Below are 17,871 nucleotides of genomic sequence, written 5' to 3' on the forward strand. Positions count from 1 at the left end.
TGGCTGTGTTTTCAGAAGCACGTTGTTAGACAGTATAAGCCAGAGTTCAGAGGTCAGATGTGAGTGAATAGGAAAAGTATCGAAAGAGGCAGTATTGGCTAATAAGAGCTCCCATCCTCAAATCCCAGTTTTGCCACTTATGGGCCATGACCTATGGGCAATTGTCTCAATCCTTCTGCCTCAGTTTCCTCATCTAGAAATGGGGATCGATGTACAAACCTCATGGGATGTGACAAGGATCAATCGTGGAAAGCACGTGGAGGGGGGCCTGGCTCCCAGGAGGCTGCCGGTTGTGAGTCTTTGCTGTCACTGTTAAGCCACCGTGGCCCGCTGGGGTCCTGCGGTGGCTTCCAGCCGTCACACCTCCTCACAGCCTCTCCCGCCGTTGCAGGGTGATGTTGGACTCAGTGACACACAGCACCTTCCTGCCCAACGCGTCCTTCTGCGACCCCCTGATGTCCTGGACTGACCTGTTCAGCAATGAGGAGTATTATCCTGCCTTCGAGCACCAGACAGGTAGGGACACGTGGGGAGGCCCACCTGAGCTGGGATGGGCTGGGGCAGGGGGTGGTGCTGGCCTGGGCTGGTGACAAGACCATGCTAGGGGCCTGGAAATGCCCCCTCTCACCAATGTCCAGGGCAGGGGGCCAGGGGAGGCCTGAGTGGAAGGAAGGAAAGCACTGGAACCTCACCCCGACCTGCCCAGTTCTGTGGCCTTGGGGGCTCTGCTCACCTCTCGGAGCCTCATTTTGCTATCAAGTGAAATGCAGATGATAATACCAGGCCAGACGCCAGGGCTGCACAGACAGCCTGGAGGCACTTACCTACCTAATACAGCCCTGCACCCACTCCCAACCCCCGCCCCAGGCGCACAAGTGCACCCATGACATCTTGCACCCTCGTCTGCAGGGTCCAGGTAATTGCATTTGAACCTGATTCATTCCCATACATATCGCAATTCTCCTTTGGGCCTAAGAAGCACCTGGTTTCCCAGAAAGACGCTGAGAAACGTGTTTGATTTTCTCCCCTCAATGCTTGGTTAAGAGGCTAAATGTGAAGGCGGAAAGTGAAGGCTTTCAGGGAGCTGTTCCCTCCCCACATGGGGCACGGTGGTAGGCCAGGTCCTCTCCTTCTCTCACCCACGCATATCGCTGACCTGTCATCCTGGAGGCCCCTCTTCCTGCCTGTTCGGCAATTACCGATGTCTCAGCAGCAGCTTCTGTAGTCGTTAGAGCCAGGCACCACCTTTACCTCTCAAGCCTCAGTTTTCTCATCTGTAAAATGGAGTTGTAATGATGCCTAGCTCACAGAGAGTGATATGTATGGGACCCGGTCGGGCACATGACAAGCACACGTGGTGGTTTAAAAATGAAGGGTTTGTTTCAGTTAGGAAGGATGAAAAGGTTCCAGAGATGGAGAGTGGTGATGGTTGCACACCAATGTGGATATATTTAATGCCATTAAGCTGTACACTCAAAAAACGGTAGATTTTACATTATGAATATTTTACTGCAATTTAAAAAAAGAGTTAGCCTAAGTGATCACCAATAGGATTGTCAGTGCTGCTAAAACCCAGCAGTCTTAGATACTGGCTCAGCTCTCTCCTTTCTGAGGCCTCTTCATTCCCATCATGCAATGAGGGGTTGGACCGGGTCATTTCTAGGATCCCTTCCAGAAGCTTCTCTGATTCCCGCATCAGGCAGGCTCGCAGATGTAGCCTTCGTCCTCCGCCACCCACCGAGAGAACAGAAAGGAGGTCGCCAAGGCAGGAGGCCAGTGGAAATGAAACAGCCCCCAGGAGCGATCCAGCTTCCTGATCTCAGTGGGGTGGCTCTGACCTCCCACAGGCCGAGGCTGGTGGACCCCGTGAGCGCCTGGCACTGGGCGAGCCCCATCTGCGGGAGGAGGGGCCTGGGGGTGCTTCCGTCGTGTTTTCATCCAGAGAGATGGCACATGGATGTGAGTGTCTGCACAAGCCCCCACCGAGAGGCTCCACCTCTGGACGCGGCTCTGCAGACTTTACGTGCTCAGAGTCATCTCCTGCCTCACGGAAGTTCATCTTGAATTCGGAGTTGTGCCAGGGGCAGCTTCTTGTTAGATTCTGCCACTCACCAGCCCGTGGCCTCGGGCAGGTTTTCTCTAACATCGCTATTCCAGCTGGAACAGCACCTGCCTCCTAGAGCTGGGAGGACGGGGACGGCAGATCCCACCCAGCCAGTGGGTAGCACAGCACCTGGCACTGGGTAGGCGCTCACCGCAGCCAAAACAGCCGATGGCTCCCAGCTCAAGGGGAAAGCAGTTTTCTCTCTCCTCGCTTCATTTTTCATGTTGAACAAATGCAACACGGGTCTCAACCTTTCCAATGCGGAATCTTCGACAGCCTAGACGCTTTGAGGCCCAAGGGAGAAAGAAATGGAGTGCCCAGCAGACCAGTGGTGTCCACGAGAGGGCAGGGAGGGACGCTCAGCCCAGCCGGGAAGCCAGCTGTCCTCACAGCGTCCTCACACGGCTTTAGCAGAGGGCAGCGGGGTCGGCGCTAATCGCAAAGGTGACCTGCTCTTTGAAGCAGGACTTCTGGCGTGGCCGCACTGCGGGCTGGGACAGGACAGTCAGATTGCAAAATACTTAGAAATTCATGAACTCACCCTGGCCCTCCCTTCAGCTCTTAGAAGAAAAGAATTACAAATACTGGAAAATTTTATCAAAGGGATGCTGCAAATATTTTACAAGCAGATGGTATGTTCAGAAGATCACGTCTCCAATCAAGTTCCAGTGGCCAGGCATCTAAGGAGTCATCAAGTCTCCTGGCCTCACCCCTACATGCTAGAGCTCCATCCTCAACCTACACACATACACATGCATGCACACACACACATGCATGCACACGTGCACACACACATGCACACGCACTCTCTCTCCCCTGATTGCCAATGTGGCCACACCCGCATGCGGTGCGCCCTCTGCTTTGGAATCTGGACTACACTCTGCAGCAGAGGTTTCTAGGTTGGGCAGCTCTGGGGGTTCCTGGGAGGCCCCTTGGCAACCTGGAGTGACAGCTGAGAAGACCAGCCTCCAGCTCCTTCCTCTCCATCCCCACCCTCCAGCCAGGCTGCCGTGCGTTCATTCCGAAGACAGTACGGCGCAGTGGTTATCAGGGCGTGGCTGCAGGAGCAGCAGGAGACCTCTATGATCTTAGTTAGCTCTGCCTCTGACTCATGTGCGACCTGGAGAAGGGACCTCACCCTTCCGTGCCTTACTTTCCTCATTTGCTTTGTAAAAGGGTGGCATGATCTAGGACCTCGCAGCACTGTGCTGGAAAACTCAGAGCGTAGCAGTAATTGGCACACACGGAGTGCTCCACCAACGTGTTATCTGCTGTTACCCAATGGGAGATTTTATCTGAGGAAAGAACTTCAAAGAGAGGTGCAAAACCCACTGATCTTTGCTATCAGCATCCAGGTGATCAGGGAGGAAGGCATTTGGGTTCCACGTGGGCTTTTCTAAGCAAGGTTCATGTGCTGGGTATAGAAGTCTGAGAGCACATGCGAAAGAAAGAGTAATGATTTCTAAATCAAAAGCAGATAAAAAAAAAAATGACTGGACGCCCCAGGACACCCCCAGGGGGAGGCCTCACGTTCGCCACTGCTCCCCTATCCTACACAAGTCTGAGCCTTCTGGGCAGCCGCGGCCCCAGGACCACTCGGGGCTTGGCGTTCCCCGTCCCCTCCTAATTCCACACACACCTCCGACCGCAGCCCTTTGCTGATACCCAGCCATGCCTTCTCCTCTTTTCTCCATCCAGTTCCTTACACTGCCCAGGGTTTTTGTTGTTTTGTTTTGTTTTTTTTCATCTCCTCATCTAAATCGCTCCACAGGCTTAGAAGGAAAGCCAAGAAGGGCTATTGGATGCGGCTAGACCCGCTCTGGGAGGAAACCTGGAAGCAATTTGTCATTTCAGGTTTCGCCTCAGAAAGTCCTTCCTTTCCGTGACAAAGCCGCAATTGATGATGCCCGAGCTGCCCAGTTCACTCACCGGCTGCCCCGGGCAAGAAACTTCCCCGGCTCCCTTTGCTCATAAATCAGGCTAATTGTGGTCCAGCCGTCTACCTCGGCCTCCTCTGACCCCGGCTGCCTGTCTCCCCCTCGCCGGGCCCTGGGCTCACTTTGTTCTGTTGTCCCTCAGCGAGACTGAGGCCCTGGTAGGGAAGGTCTCGTTTCCCTGAGAACAAATGTCCCAAAATAACAACGAATCACAGGCGACATATCAAAAGCTTTCTATCATCCAGATGAGCAGAGCCAAGTTCTTGATATTCCTCGTGTCTTGTCCTTCTCCCAGCAAACTTCCTAAGAGGTGGGCGCTGTTATTATTCCTCTTCACAGACGAAGGAAGCTGGTGTCCAGAGAGGTTAGGAAACTTTGTTAGGATTGCACAGCTAATCAGTTGAAGAGCCAGGACTGCACATCAGGAAGGGCCCTCTCCACAGCCCAGGCTGGGTGACCCCACACCGTCCCGCACCTCCCGATGGTCCCTTTCTCTCCGGGTCAGTAGGCAGAAGCCTAGAGTGGACGGTGGGAACCAGAGTCCGCAGGTTCACGTGGCTTCACAAAGTTTCCTGCCCACGCTCCCCCATCAGCAGAGGAGAAAGGCCAAGTTCTCCGGCAGAGGATCCAGGGACCATATATCTCTAAGCTCACGCTACTTTGCAATACACAGATTTGGCATTTTGTTGTGCTTTTTAGAGTCAAAATCTCCCCCCAAATTTTTGTTTCAAGTGAGGCTCCAAGAAAATGAACAGCATTGGCTCCAAAATGTCCACATAGGAAGGGCACAGAGCAGCAATCCCGGTGGAGGAGCGGCGAGGGGACTTGCATCACTAAAGACGGAGGTGGGGGATCAGTGGGCCCACTCTCTGGCATTTCCGCTGAAGAGGCACAGGCATCATCACACGGCTTACTCACCCCCGTCACCTGCTGTCCACCTGGGGGCTCAGCCCTTGCCTTCCCACCCGTGTCAGAAGCAGTTACAAAGTCACACGGACTCCCCTGTGTCCCATGTATTGAACAGCACTGGCTATCTTACTCATGTTAGCAGGACAAGGACAAAGTAGCATGGTTAATAATATAATGTCCTTATTTCACAGAGAAAATGAACCCAAAGCTCTGGAAGGGAACAGAGGTGCTGGCCTAGAGAGAGAGAGAGAGAGAGAGAGAGAGAAGGAACATGTCAGAAGTATTTGAGGAAATGCAACTAGAGTAGTGGTATGGGTAGCCCCAATATTAACAAGTATAAGTGGGTGGTATTTAATGAGCATTCACTGCATGCCTGCCCCTGTTCTAAGTGCTTTCTGTGTTTTGATTCACTTAATCCTTTCAAGAGCAGGAGAAGGAGGTCCTGTTATTCCTATTTTGCAGGTAAGTCCCAAAAAGGCAGGACCGCTAAGTGTGAGACCACGTACATTTTCAACCTTTAGGGGGAATTTAAACAGCAGGAGCCCCAGTTTCACGTTCTAGAGCTGGGTTTTCACGCTGCCTTGTGGTGCTACGGAGGGGAAGTTGTCTCATCCCTTCACCTCAACTCCCAGCAAAGCAGCGCTGCTTTTTTTTCCAAATAACTTTCCATTTGAAGAAAATGCTATTCAACTTGCAGAAGTTTAAACTCTTAGCACGCCCACTCTAAAACAATGATCTCCAAGGAGACCCCTGTCCGAAGCAGGTGAAGGTCTCCATCACACAGTGACTTCCAGGGGGACCCAGCCTGGGACAGAGTCTCCATCGGCCTTCGGAGTGTTTTTTAAAAAATTAAATAACTTGCCAGCACTTAAAAAAGATCATGCGACTTCACATAACAATCTGGACCTGGCAACACAGGGCCCACCTTCGCACATGGCAAGTCTCAGGATCCCCACATGGGGCCCCTTCAGGCATGGACGTGACCTGCTGGCCCTGTGGGCATCAGAGCGTGCCCGCCCCGCTCGGAAAGCTCGAGCCCTCCTTCTAAATGCATGTGCAACCCAGGCTATCGCATCCCTGCTCGGAATTCCTCCATAATTGTCCCTCTGACGTCCCGAGTTCTTTCCAACGCAGCTGGCCCTTAAGCAAGTGTCCTGGCCCGCCTCTGACTTCAAAGGAGCCGGCCAGCCTGCGGCTCAGCAGTGGCCGGCGGACGTTTGGATGAAGTCTACCGGGCAGCGGATGCCATTCGTCTCCAACCGGTAGATGTACGCAAAGGGCCTCAGACCTCAGCGTCTCCAAACAGTTTAGATTATTTATGAATGGTAGATGCATTAAGGAAAACACTTTATATTCTCAAACGATACAACTTACTAAAGATAACGTGTTCTGTGAGTGTATTACCCTTTTTTCTTTCTTTCTTTTTTTTCCCCCTGAGTTTATCTCTTCCAAGTAACCAAAGGGCCAAGTGTCTGCTTCAGGTCCTTCCCTGAGGTTGCAAATATTGTCATCACCAGTCTCTCTGCCCTTTTTCTGAGTTTTCAAACTTAGATTATATATGTAATTCGTGCCGTCATCCAAATCCTTTTTAGTTAGACTTCAAGATGTGTATCCAATTTGGTCCTCCTCAGCCAAAGTGATAGGATGCCAAATTCCCACATCCAGGGAGATCAGAGTTAGCGGGGGCCCAACGCCCTTCCTGACCAGCTGTGCGGCTTTGTTCAAAGCCATCCAACCTCCCAGGACCTCAATGTTCTCACCGTCAAGTGGAGGTAATAATCACCGGTCGTTCGGCCAGTCAGGTACCCTCACTGAGCACCCACGATGGGCGAGGCCGGGCCCCCACACTTCTGATGCTGGGTGAGCCAAGTAGAGGGGGCCCCGCCTCCTGGGGCTCACAATGGTCTGGAGAGAGAGCGAGGGGGTTGTATCCGAATGAGAAGGGCACCTGAGGGGCCGTGAGGGGGGGAGGCCTGGCTGCGAGGGGGCGTGCCCTGTGGTCTTGAGGAGGAGCAGGAAGTAGAAGAAGGCACAGGGGACCTCGTCCTGAGCAAGGGAAGTGCGTGTGGGAAGGTGCTGAGCAGGAGGCAACCTAGGGAGCAGCGGGGCCTCCTCACCCCTGCCAGCCTCACCGCTGCGGCCTCGGCATGGCCAGGACAGGACCGCGAGGCACACCGCAGCCCAGAAGCGCCCCGTGTCCCCGAGAAGAGGCATTTTCCCCGCAGCTCCGGGCTGTCCTGGGCCTGGCTGCCCTCCAGGGCCGAGCAGCACACAAAGCCTGCTCTGTGGCGAGATGCAGGGGAGAGCTGCGGAGGGAGCCCTGCCAGCAACACCTCCCGGGTGTCGGTGCCCACCCACCCCACCCAGGCATTTCTCCGAACCCTCTCGCTTGGCTTCCAGAAACAACAGGGCCCTCTCCAAGCGCCAAAGAAAATAATGAGGGGGTGGAGGCGGGGAGGGGAGGGGATGGAGGCTCGGAGAACCCTTTCCACGAAAAGCGGCAGCAAGCTGTGTCCTCCGCCTGCAGGACACCGCCAGCCACCTCTGTGCGCTCTCAGCTCGGGACCAGGGCTGGGAGGATGTCAGGCTCGGAAAGCTCTCTCGTCAGAACACCAGGGAAGCAAAGGGCCCTTCTTAGGTTTGCTCAAGTCAGAAATCAGCAGACAGAAGGCACACAGAGACTCAGGAGTGGCCGCACCATTGTCCCGGGAGACCCTGCCGGCCACCAAGCGCCCCCCACTGGCCAGGGTGCCGGAGAGTTGGTGCCACCAGGCCCCTCACTCCCCACCGCAGCATAGTGACAGTGGTATCCGCCTCGGCACATCGAGTTCAGATGGAGAAATTATAAATAAATTTAAATAAATTTATTATTTAGTTTGACTGCCCCTCGATCCACTCTAAGGGAGGAAAATCAATTTCTGGAAGGATTCGGGGCTCTAAGGGGAGCTTCCATTTCCGTCTTCTGAAATGCCCAATCCTACATATTTGGGGGGATTTAAGGAACTTGAGAAGCTGGTATGGGGGTGTCAGGGAGCAGTACACCTCACCGGGCAGAGAACCCATCCCCTGCCTCGGGTTAGAGGCTCCAGGGCTCCCCTGGGGACAGTGGCAGCCAATGCAGCACTTAAAGGGGATATCAGACAGCCTCGTGCCATTAGCTCTGCAGACGAACTCGTGAGCGACCCTTTCTGTCGTCCCCACGCCCTGGGCCATCAGCGGTGTGTCCTCTCTCCCCGCCTCTCTCGTCAGGCCTTCTTATTCTCTCTGTCTCTCCGACTGCCTCCCCCCTCTCTCCCTGCTTCCTCTCTTCTCTGCGCGGAGCCTCTGAGGACCAGGGTGATGGAATGGGAAGAGTAATGGCTTTCAAGTTCAGACGGGGGTTTACACCCCAGCTCCGTCACACACTGGCTGTGGGATCGCAGGCAAGTCCTCCGCGACCCTCAGCTTCCTCATCCCTGACCTCCCAGGGGACAGGAACCAAATCTTCTTTACCGTGACTCCTTCCCACACCAGGCCTTGCTTTGCTACAGCAGGTGTTCAAGGGTCACCTTACTAGAGGCGTGAAAACCTCCCAGGCTCCTTTCAAGGGCTGTTCTATAGATTCACTCCTCTAACCCACAGAACAGCTCTAGGATGCAGGCGCTGCCATTATCCCCATCTTACCAGTGAGGAAGCCGAGGCACGTTTACGGAATGAAGGGACGCGTGGATGAGTCCTATGGCGATGGCGAGCATTGTTTATGCCTAAGAGCCTGACCTGGTACCTGCTACCTCACCTCTTCCGCATCCTGTGTCCGCCACCCTTTCTGCCTCTCCTGGCATTGCACCCCAGGCCGGGCACAGCCGCTTCCCCGCCTCCCAGAGAGGAGGGCGCCCGCCTCTGCCTGGCTGTGTACAGGGGATCCTCTGAAGGAGGGAAGGGGCACTGGTTTGGAGATAGGCCTTCTTTAAAACACCCTAAAGCCACAAACACAACACTGCAAACAATCCCCCCCACCCCTTTCCTCCAGAGAAGTCTGTTATGGAGACCCATGGTTGGCTGGTCTCCGGGCAACGTCTCACCAGCCCTCGGCCCCTGCCTCCAGGTGGCCAGAGGCGGTGCACAAACCGGGAGCGAGTGTTGGCAACTGTCCAGAGGGGCAGAGAGAATCCAGTCAGCTTCAAGGGGTGCCCGGCACGCAGGAGGCATTTAGTAACTACTGAAGGGATGGGTCGTTTCCTATGTGCCACACAGCCTGTATACGTTAACCCCCGCTGCAAACAGCCCTGTGTGCCGGACCCATAATCCTCACTTTACAGATGACCCTGAGGCTTACACTTCTAGGGACCTGGCCCCAGTGGAAAGCGACAGAACCAGGATTTGAACCGGGCCCGTCAGGCTCCAAAGCCCGTGATCTTGACACCTTGTCGTCTGACACGGAATCACGGCAGGGCCTCGGTCTTCCCTTCCCCTCTAACTCCCCTCTTTCTAGGCACCAAACTAGGCCTGGACACTCCCAAGTCACCATGCCCCCGTCACTCCCTCTTCTGCCCTAATGTCCAGCCATAGGATCCAGTCCCCTCTGGTTTTTACTGCGGAATAGGAGGTGGCCTGGACCCCAGCAGACACACCTCCTCGCCCCCCAGGGCTGGAGTCCCTTTCAACTTGTGGGCAAGGGATGAGGATGCTAATGGAACCGGGGCCGCCTTCGGGGACCTTCCCAAGGTTCTCCCCGGGGCACCGTCCCTCACTTCTCTCTTTCCTCCGGTGCAGCCTGCGACGCCTACTGGACGTCCGTCCACCCCGAGTACTGGACGAAGCGCCACGTCTGGGAATGGCTCCAGTTCTGCTGCGACCAGTACAAGCTGGACACCAACTGCATCTCCTTCTGCCACTTCAACGTCAGCGGCCTGCAGCTGTGCAGCATGACCCAGGAGGAGTTCGTGGAGGCGGCGGGCCTCTGCGGCGAGTACCTGTACTTCATCCTCCAGAACATCCGCTCCCAAGGTCGGTGTCCGGAGGGCGGGGCCGCGGGAGGGGCCGAGGCTGGGACCACAGGACCCGTGGGGTCCCTCCTTGCCGTGGGACTCCCACCGCAAAGGTCCCCTCACTGGCACTTTCCGTTCGGCCAAATCCCGTTAACCAAAGCCTCTCGGAAACTGGAAGCTCCGGAATGCTAGGATGGGAGGTTGTAGGTCAAAGGGAGCAGGATGCAGGAAAGCAAGTCGGGTACATTTTTTAAAAGAAAAAGAAAAACCGAAAATAGCATTCAGGGACCACCCGGGCAATACAACAAGATAATGTATTATATTCATAAAGATTTGGCAGCTATAGCCTGGCTGGCGTGGCTCTACCTATGAATGGCGACCTATGAGCCAGGAGGTCATGGTTCTGGTCACAGGGCACATGCCCAGGTTGCGGGCTTGATCCCCAGTAGGGGGCGTGCAGGAGGCAGCCGGTCAATGATTCTCTCTCGTCATTGATGTTTCTATTGCTCTCTCCCTCTCCCTTCCTCTCTGAAATCAATAAAATATATATATTATATATATTTAAAAAAAAGATTGGCAGCTAGAAAGGGTGGACACAAAGAGGTTTCTGCTTGACCTTTCATGACACAGAAAGAGAAGAAAACTAACGAGACCCTTTTCCTTCCCGTTTCCGGGGGAGTCGGGCGGTTGTTGTATTTGAGCCCATTCCTAACGGTCCAGGACCAAGCGGCCCGAAGGTGGCTCCAGGCGCATGATTCACCGCTCCAACCTGCTCCGGAAGCGGACGGGTGTTTGGGAAACATGTAATTCCGTGTCCCCGTGTCGCAGATAAAGGAGCGGAGGTCCCGCGTGGTTAGGTGGCTCCTCCAAGGTCACGCAGCAAAAGGGGCTGATTCCTGGAAAGTCAGCACGAAGCCGGGGCTTTGAGATCAGAAAGGTCTCAATCCTGGTCCCAACCCCGGTTCCACCCCCGCGAGCCGTCGGACTCTGAATGTCCCCGGCCTCGTCCGTAGGATGGACGGTACACCCTGCCACAGGCTCCTAGACAGGAGTCGGGGAACGTTCCCTGGCCCAGCAGACAGGGACGCCAGCGCGGTGAATGACAGCTGTCCTTGTCCGTGTGAATGTAACCAAGAGGCAGACCGTTTTACAAATAAAGGAAACACATCTCAGCTCAATTTGAGGAAAAGACCTTTCTAAACGTTAGCACCTCCTTTTGGAAAAGCTGCTTCAGACGATACAAAGGTAGGAAGCTCCCCATCACTGGAGGTAACCAAGCAGCCTCACAGCCCCCTGCTTGGTGGGAATGCTGTGGCAGGGTTCCTGCTTGAACAGACACCCACGGAGACCTGGGTCTGGGGCTCTTTGCCCTCCCCCTTGATTGTGTCCCATCACGTGTGTCTGAGGGCAGGAGAGCTAAGGATGGTGACCCTCGGGCACGGCTAAGCTTCTGCCCTGAGAGGCACGGCCCACCAGGAGCGCGGAAGGGACACGCAGACCTGCCGTCCACCGTTGTCCAGTCTCTGCTTCGCTATCGCCCGTGACAGTGACCTGCCAGGAGCCGGGAGCGGAGGCTGCACTTAGAGTGAGCCCTCCCTGCAAAGGGGCACGTCCGCAGGTCACAGCAGCTCAGGGAGGAACCGGCCCGAGGGGCGGCCTGGCACAGGGATCCCCGGCCCAGGGAGAGGGTATGCCAGCCTAGAGGCGAGCGCGGCCGGCATTGCCAGCCGTAGCCAAACGTCAGGTCAATCAAGTTCATCTCCAGGCCCCAGCAGCCCCTGTGCCGGGGTCCCCCAGCTCAGGCACCTCCCTGCCCTGGCACCTGTTACATAAAAACAAACACACACAAGCCTGGTCCCATCACCTCAGTGTCTGAGCGGAACAAATAAGCTAAAATCCAACTCTTTTTGAAACAGGCCCTAAGTTGCCTCTTCTCATTCTAAGAAATGTCTGGAGCCACGGGGCCACCTGGAACGGTGGGGTTCAGGCACGCTGGGCCAGGGCAGTTAGCATGCTGGGCAGCAAAGCCCTCGGCCTCACCGCCCTGCTCCCCTCTCAGGTTCCTCTTTCGATGCTCCTCAAACAGGAGCGTTACTGTGTATTGAAATATATGATGCGCCCTAGCTGGTTTGGCTCCGTGGATGGAGCATCGGCCTGCGGACTAAAGGGTCCCAAGTTCTATTCCGGTCAAGGGCATGTACCTTGGTTGTGGGCACATCCCTGGTAGGGGGTGTGCAGGAGGCAGCAGATTGATGTTTCTCGCTCATCGATGTTTCTAACTCTCTATCCCTCTCCCTTCCACTCTGTAAAAATCAATAAAACATATTTTTTTAAAAAAGAAAAGAAATATATGATGCACCGCGACCAACCTTTACCACATCTCAGTCTGCCCAGGGTACATTGTTTCACCTGTTATCCTGGAAAACTTACTATTAGTTTATGTTTCACTCTCAAAAGTGTCTCCATTTTGGACAGTAAATTATAGGGAGAACCGCTTGTTACCTGGTTTAGGCCTTATCTTACCCCGTAGATTAGGGCTCTGGCAGACAAGGACACAACAAATGCTCTCCAACGGGAAAGGAGCCGAAGGGAGCTCCGGGGCCCCACGTGCTGCCTGGCTCAGTCCGTTCAGGAGGACTTAAGGGCCCAGAAACATGGGACACGGGTCATTGGCAGGCGAGGTCAGCAGGCAGCAGGTGGAGGAGAGGAGCAGCCCCTCACCAGTCCCCCTCTGGTCTCGGCAGCCCGTTGGGCAGAGTGAGCTGAGGCGCGTGGCTGACCAGAACCAATCAGAGCGGCACTAGCAATACAGTCCCCAATGTGCCCTCCCTGTGCCAGTCGCCTTCGTAAATGGAAGGTGGTCCTCACATCGGCCCCCCAGCCAGGAAGCAGGAGTCCTTTGGCCTGTGCAGCTTCATGAAAACATGATCTGAAACGCCTAATGCACCCCCAACCCACCCATTTTTCAGACAAGCAAACCGAGGCCCAGCAGTCTCCCGAATCCTCATTCAACCCGCATAGCAGGTTGTGCTCTTCTCGTGGCCTCCTATGTCCATTTTCCCTCTTTGACCAGCACCCAACACGCATTCCAATCCCCGAGGAATTAGAGCCAAGTCATAGACCACAGACTCTTAGAGCCCAGCGGGCGTTCCGTGGTGACTTTGTCACATGTTGCCAATGAGGACCACGAGCCCGGAGACTGTGACTGGGCAAGGCCTCACAGGGGTCAGTGGCCCAGCCCAGCTCAGAGCCCAGGCCTCCTGGCCCCAAGCCAGGACGCACTCCCCAGTGCCCACTGGGAAAATCTTAGAGGCTGCTGGGACACCTGGCCCTGGGGCTCTCTGCAGGTGGTCTTTACAGACAAGGTTGTCACCTCTCAGGGGGGCCTTCACGTGGCCCTGTAAAAACCAGGTGGTCTCCAAGTTGCCTGCTGAAATGAAAGTACCCCACAGAGGGGACAATCCCTCCCCTTCTTCCTCGGGGCCTGGCCAGGGGAAACCAGGATTGCATGATATGAGCTGTGTGTTGCTTTTTCCTTCCTAGGTTACTCCTTCTTTAACGATGCTGAAGAGACCAAGGCCGCCATCAAAGACTGTGAGTAGCCCAGGCCCAGCTGGTCGAGGCTCTGCTGCGGCTGCTGTTGGGCGGGGGTTTGATCGCGTTTTCGGCACCACCCGGAGAGGGTGACGGCCTGAAACAACGCCAGGCGAGGAGACGGCAGGAAAAAATGTGGTGGGCAGAGCCTGGGGCTGGGGCCTGTGATGTCCTAGCCTACCCCAGACTCGGTTTCCCTGTCTAAACATGGTGCGTAAGATCCAGAAACAGTGCATCCAGAGTGACTGGCCTGCGCCCGCGGCATAGATGCTCCAAAGCTGGTGTCCGCGAGCAACAACCATCCTAATGACTAACCTAATGACTAGAGGCTGTGGTTGAGCGCGTGGGAATCCGAGCTCACGCAGCAGGCCGAGTGTATAATGATAAGGTGATGGAGGACCTCGAGTGGCCTGGTTCATTCTGAAAATTAGCCCTCGCTGTTTCGCTCTTGCAGATGGAGGTTCAGGAAAGAGAATTTTGTAGCTTTGATTTTTTTGTGTGTGTGTGTGTGTTTTTTAATATATTTTATTGATTTTTTACAGAGAGGAAGGGAAAGGGATAGAGAGTTAGAAACATTGATGAGAGAGAGAAACATCGGTCAGCTGCCTCCTGCACACTCCCTACTGGGGATGTGCCCGCAACCAAGGTACATGCCCTTGACCGGAATCGAACCTGCGACCCTTCAGTCTGCAGGCCGATGCTCTATCCACTGAGCCAAACCAGTCAGGGCTAGCTTTGATTTTTTTAAGATGATGATAATGCTGGTGACAGTGGTGATTGCTGTTAGTTGCTGAGCCCACGCAAAGGCTCTGGCCTGGGGACCAGGATCTGGGCTCTGGGCAGGCCCCTCCCCTCCCGGACTTCAGCTCATTCATCCGCAAAAAGACAGGACGCATGGTGACTCCAGAGAGGTGCAAGCTGAGGGGACAGATCGTTTCTTATGATTTATTTTTTCCTTCCTTAAAGTCCCAAGCAGTCACCTGAGGATTCAGATGATCTGGCTGATGAAGGATTTTTTATTCAGTTTGAGTGCAGGCAGCCAGGTGCATGCACCACGTGCTGTAGCTTAGGCAGGCGCCCCATGCCCCACGGAACCCAGAACCCTCACAAGAGCAGCTCTGCATTGCCCGTGAACAAAGCTCCCACAGAGCTCCTTGGCTCTGGGGGAGTCCCTTCTCACCCATTTGCAGCCATCGGGGTAGGGGTGCAAGCCCCAGCTTTCACCACCCAGCCCAATCCAGGCATCGCCCCTAGAAGGATTGAGCCCACCGAGGCCCAGGGGCCATTCCTGAGTCTGAGGCCCAAGGCTGGAGCCCAGGGCAGGCCCCTGCTGTCGTTTCTAAGCAGCAGTGAGCTTGACCTGAGCACTCCTTTCTCGGGGTCAGGGTCTCCACTTATAATGGGGTGTCTATTTGTCAGCCTGCCTTCCTCACAGCATAGGAGGAGGGGCTAGGAAGGAATACTGTGTCCCATAAGTTCTTTAGAATATACTGTATACTTGAATATATAACTAGCCCCAACTAGAGTCGGTACAATAACACTAACAATAGCAGCTAGCTTTTACTGAGTGCTCACTGTGAGCCAAACCCTGTGCTTGAATCTTCATAGACATTGTCCCATCTTTCCTATAACCCTGTAAGGCAAGTGCTAGTACCATAGCCTTTTCACAGGGGTAGAAACGAACGCTTAGTAGGGTGAGGTGACAACGTTAGAAGGTGACAGATGACCCGGGTGTGTCTAAGCCTGAAGCCCTGAATTGCTTTGCTTCCTCATCCATCTCTTTCTTTCTCTTTTCTTTCATTCATTCATTTGATAAACATCTATTGAACACCTACTATGTGCCAGGCCCTGAGCTAGGCACTGGTCTCTTTGCTTTCACCTGTGTTCCTTCCCATCTGTTCTCCATTCACCAGCCAGAGGGATCTTCTTAAAATGTGAATCTTGTCGCACTCCAAAGTCTTCGCTTTACTCTTAGAATAAAATAGCGAGTTCTGCAAAGAAGGCCCTAGGTGACCTGCCGGCAGCCCGAGCACTCTATCCCTCCTCCACGCGGCTCCTTCTCGTCTTTCTCTTTCAGAGCAAATGTCTCCTTTTCACGAGACCCTCCTGGGCCACCCCATCTAAATTACCTCCTTTCCTCCACCTTCGCTCTCTATCCAATGTCTGGTTTCCTTCACAACACTTAAAAAAACCAGGGGCAATTTGTTTGTTCCATCTATGTTTTCCCTTGTTCACTAGTCCTTAAGTCCCACATGATCAGGAACCAAGTCCGTCTCATTCGCTCTTGTATCCCCAGCACAGAGCCCAGACCTGGCACAGAGCAGGTCCCCAGTGTTGGGTGCAAACGCTCCTGAAAGACAAATACTGAGTCTTCGGCATCTTTGTACCCCCCCCCACCTACTAATCACCCCCAAAGCACCTAGTGTGGTGTCTCCTCCCAAAGAGGGGTTCAATCCATTTGCCCCCTGGGGTGTGACTTGAGGTCTGCATGTGGCCTCTACATTCCTTCCTACAGCTGTGACTCATTCTGTTCCAGATGCTGATCCCAGTTGCCTGAAGACAAGCGGCATCAAAAGTCAAGACTGTCACAGTCATAGTCGAACGAGTAAGTGTAGAGACACCCCTTTCCACTTCTAACGTCTTAAAACCATTCACGAGACAAGGTCACCCAGTCTCCTAAGCTTTGAAACTGCCTGTTTACGCGGGACCAGTTATTTCCCACCTAAAAGTCGGTCAAGACATTGACAATGATTTTGATGAATGCTGTCAAATTCACATTTATTTCTTTTTCACTTGGGAAATGAGGAAGTAGAGACAATTTCTAACCACGAAGAGGAAAGGTTTATTTGTCCTGGTCTGAGTGGGGAGTGTGGGGAGGGTGGGGGGGTCTTTGCCCTGAAGTAGTCAGGGACAGCAGCAGAAAAACACCAGGAGTTGGCAGTCCTGCCAGCCTTTCCCAGAACTGAGACAGACCGACCCGGTGCCGCCCGCCTGCTGAGCTTGGTGCCGGCCACTTGATCTGTATTAAATCCTAACCCTCTAACCTCCACTATGAAGTAGGCACTCTTATGATCCCATTCTACAGGTGACGAGAGAGATTGCGATGACAGAGCTAGGAAGGGGGCAGTCCACGCCCCAATCCCAGGGCAGCTGGACTCCGGAACCAGGCGAAGCCACAAGACAGTGGAGCAAGGGAAATACCAGCTTTTTGTGAAAAATACCATTGTAGGATTGGTCCACCCAGACAGCTGTGGCTGTGGGAGCTTAATACAGCCCACTGCCTGTCAGAAAGCACGAAAAGATTGTTTGACGGTCATTTCCTGAATTCCCTAAGAATGACCCCGTGGTGCCACAGAGCAGGGGACAGGCCAGGGTACTGCTCGTCAACGCGTCCCCAGATGTGTGTTTTGAGACAGACGTGTCCCAGCCCGGCGAGGTTCCGTCCTACCCCCACAGAGCAGCAATTCTCGTGTTCTCGTGGGCGCGTGAGAAGTGCCACAACTCTCCCCTTAAAATTAAAAAAAAAAAAATTAAAAATTAAGTAACACCCTTTCCTTCCAAAGGCCTCCAAAGTTCTCACCTCTGGGAATTTGTGCGTGACCTGCTTCTGTCTCCTGAAGAAAACTGCGGCATCCTGGAGTGGGAAGATAGGGAGCAAGGTATTTTCCGGGTGGTTAAGTCAGAAGCCCTGGCAAAGATGTGGGGACAGAGGAAGAAAAACGACAGAATGACGTACGAAAAGCTGAGCAGAGCTCTGAGGTGAGTTGATGGCACGAAATGCCACGAGCCTCCGGGCGGTTACATAAAGTGGCCAGCCCTAGAACGGTCAAGTGTTTTTGCAGCTTTATTTTTTTTTTTTCTTGATAATCGAAAGGTCATGAGACAACACTCCGCTTCTTAGTTCCAGGTGGGATTATGGTTTGTAAATGGACACGCCGTCCTTTTCATTCTTGGCAGTGTTCCCGGGGATCTCTGTGAATACGGCCACCACACACACACACACACACACACACACACACACACACACACAGGACGGAGCGGAATGTGGGGAGGTTCCGTCTTCGAGGTGTCTGGGAAAGGTTTAAGTGTAAGCTGAGAACAGGGTGTGAAAATACCAGGGTAACCAGAGCCCAGCCCCGTCCCCTGAGAAGAATGGGGAGAGAGTGTTTATGTTCCGGCGCTGGCCTGGGGTGCAAGTCCTCCTTCTCCCCCCCCCCCCTCCCCGTTTCTCAGTTTCTCATCTGCTGTCTTTCTCAGGTACTACTATAAAACAGGCATTCTGGAACGGGTCGACCGAAGGTTAGTGTACAAATTTGGAAAAAACGCACACGGGTGGCAGGAAGACAAGCTATGATCGGCT

The 17,871-nt window shown here is 54.1% G+C and overlaps 1 protein-coding gene across 2 annotated transcripts; it reads left to right on the top strand.

Moving 5' to 3' along the window:
* The first annotated feature begins 391 nt into the window (after nucleotides 1-391).
* On the top strand, nucleotides 392-17,871 carry ELF5 (E74 like ETS transcription factor 5). 2 transcript variants are annotated; one of them, XM_008146812.3, is made up of 6 exons: nucleotides 392-516; nucleotides 9,703-9,936; nucleotides 13,461-13,511; nucleotides 16,048-16,116; nucleotides 17,075-17,270; nucleotides 17,769-17,871. In XM_008146812.3, exons 1-6 carry the CDS (start codon nucleotides 396-398, stop codon nucleotides 17,863-17,865), a joined length of 768 nt encoding a protein of 255 aa, XP_008145034.2. In that variant the 5' UTR covers nucleotides 392-395; the 3' UTR covers nucleotides 17,866-17,871. The 2 variants fall into 2 exon arrangements, with proteins under 2 accessions (XP_008145034.2, XP_054581218.1); XM_054725243.1 differs by lacking the exons at nucleotides 9,703-9,936; nucleotides 13,461-13,511 and having other exon boundaries at nucleotides 396-516.

This window comes from Eptesicus fuscus, chromosome 13 (genome assembly GCF_027574615.1).
Source record: "Eptesicus fuscus isolate TK198812 chromosome 13, DD_ASM_mEF_20220401, whole genome shotgun sequence".
Classification (NCBI taxonomy): Eukaryota; Metazoa; Chordata; class Mammalia; order Chiroptera; family Vespertilionidae; genus Eptesicus; species Eptesicus fuscus.